The sequence below is a fragment of the Chelonoidis abingdonii genome, chromosome 2, assembly GCF_003597395.2.
Source record: "Chelonoidis abingdonii isolate Lonesome George chromosome 2, CheloAbing_2.0, whole genome shotgun sequence".
NCBI lineage: Eukaryota > Metazoa > Chordata > Testudines > Testudinidae > Chelonoidis > Chelonoidis abingdonii.
Genome location: NC_133770.1, coordinates 196,856,759 through 196,869,224, shown reverse-complemented (window position 1 = coordinate 196,869,224; position 12,466 = coordinate 196,856,759). Strand labels below are relative to the sequence as shown.

Genomic DNA, 12,466 nt, shown 5'->3' with positions numbered 1-12,466 from the left:
TGCGTTTTTGCACAGAAAGAAAGTGAAACGTTGATGTTGGAACTTAATGAATCTAGTAGCGGAGTGAACATTATTGAGACTGGATAATATGATCTAACTGCTTTCCCTCTTCTTACCCTTCCTGTAAAGAATGTATGGAAGTCAGTTATGTGACATGATTCTAACATCTGTCCTACCCCATAATGGTAATTTGTATAAGTAATGAAAACAGGTTAAATACTTCCATTCTAATGTTGCCAGCAGGGGCGAAAATGAACATTTCAATGAAATAATCTCGATAGATCAGGGAGAGGAGGGGTGGATGGACTGATTCATCTCCAACTCTCTTTGGTGATCCGAACACTAATGAGAATGCTTGAATGTATAGTTTATCAGATAGAGGAGGAAGAGCAAGTACATTTCTCAGATTAGAATAGCTATGAAAATATACCCGAATGCAAGCTGCGTCTGTCTCCAGTTGCAAAGGTTGGCTAATAATTTGCAGCATTCATTCCAAGGGGAATGGATGATAGGTCAGTGGAGGCAGAGAAGGAGGTGCGGAATCTTTTTGTTGGTTTTTAATGGGTTTCCTTTAGGGTTATCATGCAACTTGCTAGAAGCACAGAAGTCATTCTTTTTTCAATACCTTATCTACTTTTTAGACCCATTATATTAAAATTACAAAGGAGGCAGTGGTAGCATTTTGCCCCCTATTTTCTTGCAATTATAAATGAAAGACACAAACCACTGTGGAGTAGCTCCTTTGGTTGCCTGATAGACTGTACTACTCTTCATCAATTGTTGTGACTAACCCATTTTTTGGCACTGTAGTGACATTGTAATGTACATATAAACATACACAAATATATTTCTTGGATCTCTGTTATGATTCTTAGTGAGAACTCATATGTTCTAATTTGGAAAATTTTCAAATCCTCCAGCAGGTATCTTAACGCCTTACAATCTGAGCTTTTAGATTCTCTTTTGTGAATCACTAATAATATTGTACTCTGAAAATATATTGGTAAATATATACACTATCTCTCTCTTTCTCTCTAATCATCTTTTTGGAGGTGTGAAATGTGCTTTCACATAAGTGCAAGTCACCCTGAGTCGGGAGCCTGGCTCGTGCCAGATGACAGTACAGAATCGTGGAAACTTCTGCTGTTTTTCTGTTGGATGGATAAACATCAGATGCTGTGAAAACACACCTGTTGTGTGCTGAATGGTGATGGTTCATAAAGATACCACATTTATTTTATCCCCGGTTAGGCCTGATTCAACAAATAACTTTATGCTCAAGCCCTGTTCAGCAAAAACTTGAACATATACTTAAGTCTCATTGATTTCAATGGGACATACGCATATGCTTAAAGTCATGCACATATTTAAGTGTTTTACTGAACTGGGGCCTTAAATACTTAGATATTTTCCCCTTACAATTATTTCTTGATCCATTATTGTCTGGCCTTGATAGAGTTTTCACTTACAGTTATCACTTTTTGCCATTCTTAAAATAATGTTTGAATACTACCGTGCTTTTTATAAATAGAAAAGAATTTCTATGCTAGAGAGAAATTCCTTCAGAAGTACTGGGCTAAGGATTAAGAAATTATTTTATATATTTTTCATGAAAAAATATAATAGTTTTAGAGTGTAAACCTTCTCATTGAAGCAAACACAATGTGCTGTACCACTAACATGTTCGATATATAGCGCCTCATGTCCACTTACATTAGAATGCACAGATTTTAATGCTGTTCAGAGATGATAGTACATCTATGGGGAAACATTGGCATCCAGAAGGCATATCTTGTGGGTAAGAAATATTAACAAGGTTTAGTAAAAAGAAAACAGACCACTTCCAATCACTAGTTATTTCTTCCTGTGTCTGTAATTTGATGATTTTTTTTCAGAGAGAGAGAGAGAGAGGGATTGGCAACATTATGCACTGTAATATCTTCTGCTTTGGGTATAGTGAAGTTGCTGGAGATGAATTTTCTTTGCTGCGCTATATATTTCTGTGCGGTTGCAGGACACACATGTAAACCAGTATCACAATTTGGAATATCTATGTAGGTACAGGAAGCACTTTTCTATACAAATAACTGTGGAAAGATCATTTTTGTTGTGTTTAAAATTCCAACGCCTACTTATTCATCAGATTTCCCTGGGGGAAATTTTAATAAATATATATTTTTGGAAAATAACAACTTCGTCTTTATTTTCTGTTCTTCTGTAATATCCGTCATAGAACACTTCTGGACTAGAAAATTGCATTGACCTTGTGAAATATCATATTCTGTTGTTTGTATTAATATTCTTACTAGAAACGTCATTAAAGTCCTGAATCAAAAAGTATTATATTTATCTCAACAATAATCAGAGGGTTTCAATGAAATAGTTTCTAATGGTAATAATATAAATTAAAACATTTCAGATGAACTATCATATTACCTAATGTGCATTATGTGTGTGTGTGTATGTGTGTGTTTGTTTAGAAATTGCATATGATAACTGGATGTGTTTGTGTGTATGTGTGGATGTATACATATATATATATAAAAATTTGGATTGTTTTCAGGATCTGACTTTAAATTTTGAAAGAAAGGAAAATCATCATTAAGGCAAAAAGTTCTCTGTCCACTTTCTGGCTAGGTATTTCAGTATATCTTGGCCTGTATAAGAACTCACTCTTGTAGTAGTCTCAGTAAAAACTAAGAGTAAGTAAGAAGGTGAAAGATGGAATTTCCCTTTAACACTCAGGTTCTTTGCTTTAATGGGTTAGCACCAGACATTTCATGTAACTTAAACATTTTTTGGTGTAGTTTATCTCCCTTTTATGGTGGAAATAAAAGAAACTTCTCCACCAATCAACAGTGTATAAGAGCCGATATGAAATATCATCACAAATAAACAGGAAAAAAATACGTAATTTGGATCAGTTATAACTTACATATAGAAACTGATTTGAAGCAGGTATTTACAGCAAATACTAAAATGTAATTGTTTTTACCACTTTTGAAAAATGACAACAAACTAATGGACCAGTTGACCTGTAGCACTGATCTGCAACTTGAAGCAGTTAGTAATGTTTATTAAAAACATTGGATCAGATTGTCATCTGGTGTAAATTGGCATAGCTCAGTTGAAGTTAGTGGAGTTACATTAATTGATACCAATTGAGAATATGACCCATTAAGTTTCAGCTCCTCCATAGTAACTGACTGTCAGTCATTAATTAAATTAAATTAAAGAAAAAAATGGCAGAATGGCCTAGTCTATAATACACTGTGAGCCTGGAAATTTTAATTTAGAAAAACACTATCAGAAAAAAAGCCCCCAGATTCCATAATTGTCTATATTTGCCCTCCTATAATATGCTTTCTTTTTGCAGTTATAAGTACCTGAAAACAGGGATGTATAATGCGAGTGCTGACAGACCCTTAACTATGGCTGTGCTAGTAGATTTCATTACAACACACACACAATTTAAAATTATAAAAATAACAGCATTACAAGGCTATAATACATTGTGAGCACTTGGTGACATTCTTGTGATAACACTGTAAGAGCTGAGATTTTTACATAGTAAATAAATAGGTAGTTTTTTCTTTCTTTTTATTTGTTAGAGAACATCATCCTTTCTGGTTCCCTCTGAGCCTTTTTTCCATCTTCTTGTTTCTCCGGTCTTCTCCTCATCCTCCTTCCTCATACCGTTACAATTTTTTAAAATAAAAGGCTTGTGGCTCAGCTACCCTTTTAAATAACACTTTACCTGAAACGGTGTCATTTTTAACTTTTAACCATTTTTAGTAAAACAAAAGTATCTCCAGAGATATGAATGAGACAGGTGGTTATAGACTGGGTAGAGGGTTGAGGAGGACATAAGGTACAGCACTACAGTGGTAGGGGGGTGGAAGTGGATGAGTCACGTTTCCTCTTGTCTTGAAATATGGGGCTACAGTTGGGCAGGGAGTGTATTAGGACTCGGCTGAAACCTAGAATTGTCACATGTTGATTGTAGATACTACTGTTCTGTAAAAACAAACATTTTAAATAGTCTTTCTGTTAAAATGGGAGGATTAAATTTTGCTTTTTTTAAAGGAAAAATATTCTAGGAATGAAAGAATTAGCAACTGCTTGTGAAAAAATGGCACAAATTGTATTAATACCTAACAACTAAAACTTCCTAAGGTGATAAGTGTATTTTTTTTTTATCACATTGGAGCAGATGTGCCTTTTTCTGGCTTTCTTTCAACCTTTCTTCTTGCAAGGGAATTGCACACTTTTCAGAATGGCTCTGTGCACAGTTCACCCAACGTGAAAATATTTTTTTCCATGTCAGAAAGCTGTTCTCAAGCCCATTTTTATTTTCTACTTTGACTTGCACAGAAATTCACCCACATTCCCCAACCAAGGTGATTTTTTTGGCTAAGTGCTTCTTTTATAAATGTGGAGACAAAAGTGTACATGTATGTTTTCTACTATACAATGAAAATGTACATTTATCATTTAGGTGCATGTAAGCCACTTTTGTGAATTGGGCCCTTGGAGTAAATGTATTTTGATATAGTGGCCATCTGCTCATGAATATCACATTTGCTAGTTTAAAAATAGTTTGATATAGATGAACATGTAATTTGTACAGTTTCACCAGATGGCAATACAATAACAAAGTTTGATATTTACTGTAAGCCAATAATCAATGTAGTCTTATGTTTTATGTTTATCACTTCTAAATATTCATCTAGTTCATTTATTTTATTTTTAGCTACCAACTGCTCTTGCCAGAATAGTAACGTGGCACCCACGTCATGTTACTTTTCGTCCCCCTACACTATATCTCCTGTTCATACAGAACAATAATAATTATTTTCCTTATGTTGTCCAGTTTAAGTCAGTTTACCATTTAAATGTTCTATTAAAAAATGCCCTATGCCAGTGAAAGCCAAGAGCTTTACTCCACTCTCTAATGAACCCAATGCAACAAGCCACCAGGAACCGCCTCAATAATTGACCTGACACTTTTGCCAAGTATGGCTCCATTAGAGTCAGTTGTCTGCAACTGATTTTGCCAAGGGATTGCCCTTGAGGGTGCAGCTGAGGTCAATTTGCTACAGGGCTTGAGCAAATGGGATCAGTCCAGTCAGTGATTCTAAGAACCTAGGTTCATGGAGCAGATGTCAGCCTCACACATCTGCTTTGTACATACATAATGTATCTCACTGCCTGACTATTATTCTATTTAATTACTCTTGTACTGAGGAGAGGAATCAGCTTAATGCTTTTTAAAAATAATGATGGTGACTATTGTGGTACTGTCCATGGCATGTTACTCTACTAGTATAAAAAATTAATACAACTCATTAAGAGTTAAGGTTGATGTTAAGTTAAGGCGTACAGGCTGAGTGTGTAAGTGGTGGGGGTGTGTTGTTTGTACCTTTAAAATTTGGCTTCATTATTAGAGTGTTTAGTTTAAGAGATGGCAGAGATATAAAATCTGCGCATTCCATAACTGTGTCTTGTTTTTCTATATTTTAAGCATATGTTCCTGAGGAGGAATTGAAGGCAGCGGAAATAGATGAAGACAGAGTGGAGGATGATGGGCTGCCTCTGGACATCCAGGAGAGTGAGTATTTGTGCAATGAAGAAACAGAGATCAAAGAGGCTCAAAGCTACCAGAACTCCCCAGTCAGCACCGCAACTAATCAAGATGCAGGCTATGGTTCACCGTTTAGTGAAAACAGTGATCAGCTGGCCCATTTCAAAAGCACTTCCTCTCAAGAAGAGAAAGAGGATCATCAGTGCACAGACAGTGCTTCCTATCCACAGGACAGCTTGGCACAAATAAAAGCTGTATATGCAAATTTACTCTCAGAGTCTTGCTGGTCCAGTTTAGCTTTGGACTTAAAGAAATCCATTCCAACTACCAGCAACAATGAAATCAGCCAGAATGGAAACACCACCAATTGCAATGCTAATACCAACACCCACGGTACCATTACCAACACCAGTACTAATACGAGTAACTGTAATACTAGTAACAGCAACAGTGGTGGTTCAGGTTATGACTGGCACCAAGCTGCATTAGCTAAAACTTTGCAGCAGACTTCTTCATATGGACTTCTCCCAGAGCCTAGCCTGTTCAGCACAGTTCAGCTTTACCGGCAAAACAATAAACTCTATGGGTCTGTGTTCACTGGTGCTAGTAAATTTCGATGCAAAGACTGCAGTGCAGCCTATGACACACTGGTGGAGCTAACAGTGCATATGAATGAAACTGGACATTACCGTGATGACAACAGAGATAAAGAATCTGAAAAGACCAAACGGTGGTCAAAGCCTAGAAAACGTTCACTTATGGAAATGGAAGGCAAAGAGGATGCTCAAAAAGTGCTGAAATGCATGTACTGTGGGCATTCATTTGAATCTTTGCAAGACCTAAGTGTCCATATGATAAAAACAAAGCATTACCAGAAAGTGCCTCTGAAGGAACCAGTACCAGCCATCACTAAACTGGTCCCTTCTACCAAAAAGCGAGCACTTCAGGACTTAGCTTCACCTTGTTCACCTGAGCCACCAGGGATCACTGCAGAGGCTGCATTGAGTGAGTCTGCAAAGGATCAGAAAACTGCCAATCCCTATGTGACTCCAAACAATCGCTATGGCTATCAAAATGGTGCTAGCTACACTTGGCAGTTTGAGGCCCGTAAAGCCCAGATACTGAAATGCATGGAATGTGGCAGTTCTCATGACACGTTGCAGCAACTTACTGCTCATATGATGGTCACTGGTCATTTTTTGAAGGTGACTAACTCCGCCTCGAAAAAAGGAAAACAACTAGTGTTGGACCCTGTGGTGGAAGAAAAGATACAGTCCATACCTCTGCCACCCACCACCCATACGAGACTACCAGCCTCCAACATTAAAAAGCAGCCGGATTCTCCAGCTGGGTCTACAAACTCTGAGGAGAAGAAAGACCCAGAAAAGGAAAAGGTGGTTGTCACTGAAACAGACAAAAAGATAAAAGAGGAGAATGAGGACTCTATGGAAAAATTTGAGCCAACAACTTTATATCAATACCTCAGAGAAGAGGATCTGGATGACAGTCCTAAAGGTGGAATAGACATATTGAAATCCCTTGAGAACACGGTGACAACAGCTATCAGCAAGGCTCAGAATGGAGCACCTTCCTGGGGAGGATACCCTAGCATTCATGCAGCTTACCAGCTACCAGGAACAGTAAAGTCCCTACAACCCACAGTGCAGAGTGTTCAAATGCAGCCATCCTATGCCAGTAGTGTAAAATCACTGTCGTCAGAACACAGTGCACTTGTCCATTCCCCAGGTAGTCTCACACCCCCACCTCACAAGAGTAATGTGTCAGCGATGGAGGAGCTGGTGGAGAAAGTTACAGGTAAAATCAATGTAAAAAGGGAAGAAAAACCTGCAGAGAAAGAGAAGAGTTCTCCTGTTAAACCAACGTCACCTGCTGCTAAAGAAAACAAAGACTTTCCAAAATCAGAGGAAATAAACAACAAACAGCAGCAGAAAAAGAGTCCCGATGCAGAAGTTCAGAAGGTCAAAAAGGACAGTCCAGCTGAAGCTCATACTCCAAATGGTACAGAGCCACTCAAAGCAAAAGTCGCAAATGGCTGTAATAATCTAGGAATCATCACAGATCATTCGCCTGAGCCATCTTTCATTAACCCATTGAGTGCTTTACAGTCCATTATGAATACCCACCTAGGCAAAGTTTCTAAGCCAGTAAGCCCCTCTTTGGACCCTTTGGCCATGTTGTACAAAATTAGCAACAGTATGTTGGACAAACCCATTTACCCGACCACTCCGGTCAAGCAGGCTGATGCCATCGACCGGTACTACTATGAAAACAGTGATCAGCCCATTGATTTAACCAAGTCCAAAAACAAACCTCTTGTTTCCAGTGTGGCTGACTCTGTCTCTTCTCCTTTAAGAGAGAGCGCCCTAATGGATATTTCTGATATGGTGAAAAATCTCACGGGGCGTTTGACACCCAAGTCTTCAACTCCATCTACTGTGTCAGAGAAGTCAGATGCTGATGGAAGCAGTTTTGAGGAAGCTCTGGATGAGCTGTCACCAGTACACAAGAGGAAAGGCAGGCAGTCCAACTGGAACCCTCAGCATCTTCTGATCCTTCAAGCACAGTTTGCTTCTGGCTTGAGGGAGACACCAGAAGGCAAATATATTATGTCAGACCTCGGTCCACAGGAGCGGGTACACATCTCTAAGTTTACTGGTCTTTCCATGACCACAATTAGCCACTGGCTGGCCAATGTGAAGTATCAGTTAAGGAGGACAGGTGGAACTAAGTTTTTAAAGAACCTAGACACAGGACATCCTGTTTTCTTTTGCAATGATTGTGCCTCTCAATTCAGGACTGCTTCTACGTACATAAGTCACTTAGAGACACATTTAGGGTTTAGTTTGAAGGATCTGTCAAAGTTGCCACTGAATCAGATTCAAGAACAGCAGAATGTTTCAAAAGTCCTCACAAACAAGACTTTGGGCTCACTTGGAATTGCTGAGGAGGACTTGGGCTCCACATTCCAGTGTAAGCTCTGTAACCGAACTTTTGCAAGCAAGCACGCAGTCAAACTGCACCTTAGTAAAACACATGGCAAGTCCCCAGAGGACCATCTGATCTATGTAATTGAGTTAGAAAAACAGTAGCGTCCAGGTAAGCAGCTAGGTATGCAAGTGACCACAGGAACATTGCACTAAACTTCTTCATAGTACTGCACTAGGCCTGATCTGAGCCTCTAAAATCAGTCTTACTTTTGTTGCTGAACTGCCTATCTGGACCTTGTTTTTTCTTACACTTATTTTGTAGTTATATTTATATGCTCTTTGTCTGATCTGTGCATGGTGGTTTTTTTTTGTTTGTTTTGGTTTGGTTTGGTTTTTTTGTGAGTCAAAGTCTGACCTTTATTTTCAACATCTGTCCTTGATGTTAAGCTATCTTTTGTAGAATATAGTGGGAGACACTATTGAGAGACATTAATTTAGCAGTAAAGAAAGACACAAAGAACAATGATAAAAAGACATCCTAAAATTACAAAGTTGCCATGACAATAAAGGTCACAGAACCCAGTAGTGTTAAGTTTTAACCCTCTAAGAACTGTAATAGCATTTCTGTGCCTTTCCAAATAATTAAATAAATAAAGAGGCTTAAAGAGATTTCATTCAAATCAAAGCTGTGTCAAAAACAAAATGTACTAAAGATTTTTTTTTTAATTGAATGAGCATTTTTTAATGCAGAACTGGTTTGTGGAGAAAACATGCATGCAGTTCTTGGACAGAGGAAAGCTATCTAGTACTCACGGGGTTAGGAAGCCACAACTGTAAGAGTTTATTAATAATCATAATAATATAAAATAGCAAACCAAGTTGCCACTATGCCCAAACCCTCTGGATGCTGAAAATTGCCACTTTTTTGGCAAAAAAAAGTATGCAAGCTGTTACTTAAAAAAAGTGTAAAAATGCTTTTTTTTTTTTCCCTGTAAAATACTGCAGTTTATAGTTATTTACAAATGTTAAGCTTTGGTACAAGCTGACCTTTCTATAGTGTGCTGCATTGGTAAATGAAAACAAAAAACAAAACAAAAAAATGGGGCAAATGTTGGATTCCGTTCCTTGTAAATTGCCAGCATCAGCTTAAAAAAATACATGTTACATATCGTACCATTTTAAACTGTTTAACTTTCTTTGTACCTTCTGGCTGTATGCTTTCTCTTTTAACTTTTTATATTGTCATTTTATATTCGACTTCTGTGTATATAATGTAAAACCACACTTTTTGAATAAAATTTAGTTCCTGCAGCTTGATTTAAATAGAGAAATTTTACTGGCACCTGCATCTTTCCAGATGCATGTACTTAAAGGAACTATCTGACAAAAATAAATAAATAAATAAAAATAAAGCAAGCAATGCACTATGAATTATACATTTTGATGTTTTATCATTAATATTGTACAGTACATTTTGGTTCACACAATTAAATCCACTGTTTTCTCAAGTGTAAAATAAACCCACATGCAGTTCTTGATTTACATGCATTGTCATGTCGTCATTATTTTGCCTTTGAGGTGTTGTTCAAGCATTAAGAGGTATCACTTATGCAATCAACCAACAAATGTATATTTGAAATCATCTTTTCATGATCTGTATGCTGACATATTTTGTTGTAAGCCATAAGTATTAATAACTTCTTAAAGTATACTTGCAGTAAATTACCCTCCTATAGGTACAAAATCATTGTGATTTTATTAATTAGTAATGGGCATTCTATTGATCACTGAAGTGTAAGACGGGCTGAGAATCTTTTTCTAAGTTAATCTTTTTGCCTGTAAATGTACCTGTAATCATTTTTGCTGTGTATTCAGAGCCCGCTCATAAGACCCTTCCTCAGGCAAAACTCCTTTTGACTTCATCAGGAGTTTTGGCTAAGTAAGATGCTGTGGCTTAGACTCCCATTGTCCTTTGGATACGGTGGTGCTTGCCTTTCCTGCAGCTATGAAGACCTCTGAGGCTTCGACACCAGTTCTTACTTACAGTACAAGAAGACAGACCTATGTTTCTCTGTACTATTTAAATATTACATTTTGAGGTAAGCTGAGCGCAGTCGTATCAGGTGTTTCTCTTAATCTTTATTTCTGTTCTGTTGAATGCAGATGTCATTTAGAATGTAAAAGAGAGCTGTCAGGGCCTTCAGTGCTCTATCTCACGAGTGCTATGACACTTACAGTATGTGAAAGCCTGGGATCCACTATCCATACACATTTTGGAGGGGCTATTAAATGTGAGGACCATTGGGGGTTTGCTTTCACATAGTATTAGTGACACTGTTGTTATAGGTGTATTTCAATCCCCTTTTCTTAATTCTTCACAAGTTTTTTTTTTTTTAATTGAGACTTCTGTTTTCAGCTTAATTCTGTTTCTTATCTTTACATTGTTTACAGTCCCAGTAACAGCCAAGCATTGTTCTGTATCCTGTAATGATTTCAGAAGAGCCTAACAGGTCAGCTATATTTACACAGTATTTCTGTTAGGGCAGGAGAATGCCATAGGGGTCTGTTAAATTTACTTTCTTCACTGATAAATACCTATGTCCTTTAGGGGATCCAGCCATTTAGGCATTTCAGTTCAATTACTGGATGATTATGTACTTTGGGCCCAAGGGGTGGTGAGGAAAAATAACAATTAGGCCTATGGCAGTAATGCACACTCTTTACATAATAACTCTTTGAAGTTTTGTTTATGTTACCACAGGCCTGCAAATATATGATTATAGGATATACTGTATTGCAGTGCAACAGTAGGACTAGTGAGTGAGAAGGCTGAAAGGGAGAAATAATACATCTAAAGTCGGTTCAAATCTAATGTAAATCCATTAAAACTCATTTTGAAACACTGCATGCAAATTAAGTTCTCTGCCCTCCCTTGAGAGGTGTTTAGGGCATGGCCAAGTCTGTTTCAATTCTGATAGCTACAGGATTTTTAACATGGAGACTGAGATTGAACATTCATTCATTAAATGGATTAAAAGCTAGCTGATTTATAGATCTAAAAGATGGGGAATCATCATCTAGAGGGTGTGTTTCTCTTGGGGTTCCATGTGGCTCTGTTCTTGAGCCTAGGCTATTTAACAGTTTTGTCAATGATCTGGAAGAAAACAAAACCATCACTAATAAAGTTACCAGATGAAAAAGTTGAGGGAGTGGTAACTAATGAAGAGGACAGACCACAAGTCCAGAATGATCCGGAATGCTTAGTAAACTAGGTGCAAGCAAACAATATGTGTGCTAATATGGCTATATGTAAACATATATCTAGGAACAAAGAATGTAGGCCATACTTACATACTGGAGGACTCTATCCTGGGAAGCAGTGACTCTGAAAAATATTTGGATATTGTGGTGGCTAATCAGCTAAACATAATCTCCAAGTGCAACGCTGAGGCCAAAAAGACTAATGTGATCATTGGTTGCTTAAACAGGAATCTCAAGGAGGAGTACAGAGGTTATTTTATCTCTTTATTGGCACTGGTGATAGACTAAAGGAGTTCAAACTATTTAGTTTAACAAAGAGAAGGTTAAGGGGGATCTTGATTACAGTTTATAAGTACCTATGTGGGGAACAAATTTTTAATAATAGGATCTTCAAACTACAGTATCAGAGAAAGATATAACATAATTCAATGGCTGGAAATTGAAGCTAGACAAATTCAGAGTGGAAATAAGGCATAAAGTTTGACAGGTGAGAATAATTAAGCATTGGAAAAATTTACCAAGAGTTGTAGTGGATTTTCCAATTCTGACAATATTTAAATCAAGGTTGGATGTTTTTCTAAAATATATGCTCTCTTAAATTAGTTTGGGGGAAGTTCTATGGCCCATGTTATACAGGAGGTCAAGTGAGATGATCACAATGGTCCCTTCTGGC

At 37.5% G+C, this 12,466-nt stretch overlaps 1 protein-coding gene across 1 annotated transcript in view; it reads left to right on the top strand.

The window, feature by feature from the left end:
* TSHZ1 (teashirt zinc finger homeobox 1) overlaps nt 1-10,074 on the top strand; it is a 55,218-nt gene extending 45,144 nt beyond the window's left edge. Inside the window, exon 2 of the mRNA XM_032772644.2 lies at nt 5,525-10,074. Coding sequence (XP_032628535.1) covers nt 5,525-8,694 — 3,170 coding nt within the window. The 3' untranslated portion in view covers nt 8,695-10,074. The remainder of the gene's footprint in view (nt 1-5,524) is intronic.
* Nucleotides 10,075-12,466: the final 2,392 nt, after the last annotated feature.